The sequence below is a fragment of the Psammomys obesus genome, unplaced genomic scaffold (assembly GCF_907164565.1).
Source record: "Psammomys obesus unplaced genomic scaffold, mPsaObe1.curated_primary_1811, whole genome shotgun sequence".
Lineage (NCBI taxonomy): Eukaryota > Metazoa > Chordata > Mammalia > Rodentia > Muridae > Psammomys > Psammomys obesus.
Genome location: NW_026594152.1, coordinates 590,099 through 594,658, shown reverse-complemented (window position 1 = coordinate 594,658; position 4,560 = coordinate 590,099). Strand labels below are relative to the sequence as shown.

The window sequence follows — 4,560 nt, the reverse complement described above, 5'->3', positions numbered from 1 at the left end:
CACACACACACACACACACACACACACACACACACACACACACACACGACAGGATCTGGGAGTGGCCAGAAGCAGTCTGTGCCCCAGGGAAGTCAACTCTGGGTGAAGCATAGGGTGTCAGCATTGATTATCAAGTACCTTCCACATCAATGACTGAGGAAGGGGCTGAGGAGGGCTGCAGAAGGGCAGGGTCCAGCTGCAGCCACCTGGCCCTCCAGAGAAAACAGCCCTGTAGAGTGGTTCCAAGTTGAACCAAGAAGTCTGGCGCTCTGGCACAGGTGTGCTCACTTGGAGCCAGAGGAGGCTTACTTTGGGAGCTCGGCTCTCATCACCTGAGGGCAGCAGTGCACTGCTGTCAATAAACAGAAGAGAGATGGCCACCGACACGGGGGACCCAGAAAGCTCCCAGGCGAATGAGTTTCAAGGGGTCTCTCTTCTACCTTGGCTCTGTCCTCAACTGTGAGGGAAGCTGAGCTCCCACTGGACCAGGAGGGAGAAGCGGGGAGGCATCACTCCAGCACTACTCCCAGATGCCATCGGCATGACAGCCTAGCCCTGAGCCTAAGGCCATTGCGATGACATGTCCGGCAAAGCCTGCGTGGGGCCCCATACACCAGTGCCAAGCAAACTACAAATCCAGATTTATTGATACCAAGAGACAAACAGGCTGGACTGGGAATTCCTGCCTGGTCCAAGCAGCAAGGGAGAGGGGTAGAGGAGGGACCGTGGGCCAGATTCATGATGGAGACACCATCTTGTAAGTCACCAGCTGAACTCCTGGGGCTGGGAATAGAGCTGGGGAGAGGGGTGGTCAGGCTGCCGTCTAGAAAAGGAATAGCTCTTCAGCTGGAATGTTGATCTCAACTGCCATGTCTGGAGTGCACCTGGCAGGAAGTAGAAGAGAGGACGGTGAGGGGTCAGCTGGGACAGCAGGACTGGGGCAGAGGGAACACACCTTCAGCTTCATTACAACACTGGTGTTTGCTGGGGAGGCATTATCCCAAAACACAACCTCTAACCACCTGTGTGTGTGTGTGCGCGCGCACACACACACACACACACACACACACACACACACACACACGCCAAAAGTGGGAAGGAAATTATTTTGACAGAACTGATGTTCCCCTACAGAGGATCAAGATCAGAAGGGAGCAGGGACTCATGTCAACATCACATCCTCAGGGAGTCCTTCCTTGTCTGCCTCAGACTCACTGCCCTGGGACAAGCCCTTCCAGGCTCACGGGCCTCTCAGTATTTCCTAATGTCTTGTCCTCCTCCTCTCGGCTCCAAGGGCAGAGCCAAGGTTACACTCATTTGCAGGCTCCCTGGTATTTTGTAAACGCAACAGCATTACTCAAAAGGAAAGAGAGAGAGAGAGGGAGAGAGAGAGAGAGAGGAAGGAAGAAGGGAGATGGAACGTGGGGGGAAAGGAAAAGAACCAGCAAGAACAACAAGGCACGGTGTTGTACAGGGCTACCCTCTGAGCCACCAGCTTCACAGGGCCAGCTATGCCTGCTGAAAACACCATCACGGCTCAGTCTGTTGCCTGGTGGTATCCCCTTACAAATGGAGGGAGCAGGGGGGAGGGGAGAGAGTGTCATGGGGCCCTCAGCTGAGCATCTAACCTCTCCTCCCAACCATACCTGTGGCCCCAGGGGCTCATGGAGAGGCTAGAATTTATAGACTGAGGAAGAATAGAGTAAGAGGGAGTGATCACCCATTCTGGATGCAGGCTGTACTGTGTGGCTGATTTGGATTCACACAGACACCTATCAGTGACCCCTCCCCCAGGGCCCTGTAAAGTAGGCCCCGTGTACTCATTGGTTCCCCAGGAGGAACTCTGGTGGAATCAAATGTTGGTTTGTTGTTAGAACCTTAGGGGTAGGTGTTGCTTAACATCCCCTCCCAGAAGGAAACTCTCTAAACACATGATAATCTTATCATTCAGGAGGCCTAAGCAGGAGAATCGATAATTGAAGCCAACCTAAGCTACAAAGAGAGACTCAGTTTCAAAATACAAAGCGAGGGTAGGACCCAAGAGAAGGAAAGGCCTAAGAGGAGACACAGAGACAAACAGGAAACACTCTATAATTTGCAAATGCTGGGCTCTGCCACCACACGAGGCCCTGGAGTGACATCATCAAGAGGTCTGGCCCATTCCTGCCCTACCACCTGGCCCTACATACAGCCTAATCCTGGGGAAAGCAGGCCAAGGGTTAATTTTGGAAGGAAAGACATTCCCCTCTTGGAGCACAGAAACCTGCCAAGCAGAAAAGATGCCCTTCTACCCTTGACCCTGTGTCTTCCCTGGAACCAACCACCTGGTTCAGCTACACCAGAGATGGGTAGAAAAAGCTATGTCTAGGATAGTGGCAGAGTAGAGAAACACCCAGGGCTCCTCCCTCCATGCCTAGGCTCTTGCCTTCCCTGGGAACGGGCCTGCTTAGCCTCGCATGGTAGCCCCGACTACATACTTGGGTCTCTGAAGCAGAACATCCTGAAAAATGACCTCTCGAGGGTTCCAGAGTTTTGCGTACATTTGCTCCACCTCCGCTATTAATGCCGGTATGTCTTTCTTCAACTGTTCAATAAGCTGAGAGGAGAGACACAGAAAGGAAGTGTGTAAAATCCACGCCTTGGGAAGAAGGGATGGTGTCTAAGGAGATTGTATGAGCCTTGTCACTAAGATGCACTAGATTCAGGGCTGGAGAGATGGCTCCGCAGTTGAGAGCACTAAGTGCTCTTCCAGAGGACCTGAGTTCAAATCCCAGCAACTCCATGGCACTCCATGATCGGACACCCTCACACAGACATACACGCAGGCAAAAACACCAGTGCTCATAAAATAAAAAGAAATAAATCTTTAAAAAATATATATGCTGGACTCAGGAGAGGCAACCGCCCTACATAAAAACAAAAATGGGCCTTTCAAGTGAGGTGGAGGGACAGTGAAAAATGGAGGCCGGTGAAAAAGGAGTAGGACCCATGATGTGAGAAAACAGGGACTAGTGGAGGTGGGAACCCTGAGTTGAAAACTGATGGTGCCAAGACTGCGAACACTCACTCCAGAGAAGGCCGGGCCTCATTCTCTAACTCCGACTGTGGGCCAAGGGTGGAAGGCAGGGGCTAGCGTAGGTGGCATGCGCTGGTGCTAATGGGTCTTGGCCTGTGAAGGCGGCCAGTGAGGCAAGGTCCAGCATGAATCCCCTTTGAGATGACTGATGAGTGGCAACGATGGCGCAGTCGAGGAAGAAGGCCAACACCAGAGCGGGGCCCCTCCTGAGGACCAGGTCAGTGTAAGCCGAGGCTCACCCGCAGCTCCCTCACAGAGGCCATGGCCTTCCCAGTGCCCTCACCTCTCTGAACAAGACCACGGACATCTTCAGGCGCTGGATGCTCCAGTTCTTCAGTACAAGCGTTTCCTCGTGGGGTTTCTGGGTCTCCTGTGGGAGAGAGAGGATTGTGTTCCTGGGCACTGGAGACTGACAGGGAAGCTAGGAGGGCCGGGCCAGCACCTGGCTACTCACCGCCACCAGAGACCTCAGGATTTTCTTCTTCTTCTCCTTAATCATGTCGGAAAACTTGGACAGGACCACTCGACGCATCTCCCGAAGGTGGTCCAGCTCAGTCTGAGGAGCAGCAGAAAGGGCTTAGACACCGCTCACACCTTCTGTGCGGTCCAGGGATCAGGGCTGGGGGCTCCTTTACCTGTTGGCTGTCCTTTGCCTGCTGCACCTGGCGCATGTGGTTGGTGATCTCAACCGACTTGATGGAATACTCATGATCCATGTAGGTGTTCAAGTAGGACAGTTCCCCTTGGGCCTTCTGGATCTCAGCATTCAGCTGGTCTACCTCCTGCTGCAGGCCTGGAGAGGGGCAGTGTGGGGAAGGAAGGGACAGCTAAGAGGGCAGATATCTAGGCCTTCCTTCCAAGGACCTTCCCAGAAGACCCCAGAAACCCAGGTGTCCTTGGCCAATGGACTGGGATCTGGGCTGAGGTGTGTCCACACAAGGCAGGGGTGGGAAAAGCTGAAGCTGCTAGTATCTGAGGCCCTGGAAAAAGTACAAGATCCCTGGACCAGTTCAGCTTTGCTGACTTGGTCTTCACCAAGACTATGCCTGACTGGATCTCAGCGTCTTCAGACACATGCTCCTGAGAAAGCAAGAGCAGGAAGGCACGGCAACAGTGGTGCTCAAGACATGACCCTTGGCAGGATTAAGACAAAATCTAGCAGACATGATGGCTCACACATGTAATCCCAGCACCAGAGAGGGTAAGGTGGGAAGGGTGCTGAGAATTCAAGGCAAGCCTGGGCTACAAAGTGAGTTGCAAGCCAGCCTGGGCTACAAAGTGAGACCCTATTTCAAAAAAAGTAAATGAATAGAAGATACTGTCTAGCTTGCCTTTCTCCATGGAAGGGATCCCTAGGGTCTCAGAGATCCCTGAGTGTGTGTGTGCCTAGCACAAGCCCACACACACACACAGACACACACACACACACACACACATACACACACACACACACACACACACACACACACACACACACACACACA

At 53.0% G+C, this 4,560-nt stretch overlaps 1 protein-coding gene across 2 annotated transcripts in view; it reads right to left on the bottom strand.

The window, feature by feature from the left end:
• Nucleotides 1–641: 641 nt before the first annotated feature.
• CUNH20orf96 (chromosome unknown C20orf96 homolog) overlaps nt 642–4,560 on the bottom strand; it is a 16,191-nt gene continuing 12,272 nt past the window's right edge. For both annotated transcript variants that reach the window (XM_055618012.1, XM_055618014.1), the window contains exons 7-11: nt 3,712–3,869; nt 3,531–3,632; nt 3,360–3,446; nt 2,478–2,596; nt 642–884 (exon numbers count right to left, since the gene is read on the bottom strand). In XM_055618012.1, coding sequence (XP_055473987.1) covers nt 824–884; nt 2,478–2,596; nt 3,360–3,446; nt 3,531–3,632; nt 3,712–3,869 — 527 coding nt within the window. In that variant the 3' untranslated portion in view covers nt 642–823. The remainder of the gene's footprint in view (nt 885–2,477; nt 2,597–3,359; nt 3,447–3,530; nt 3,633–3,711; nt 3,870–4,560) is intronic.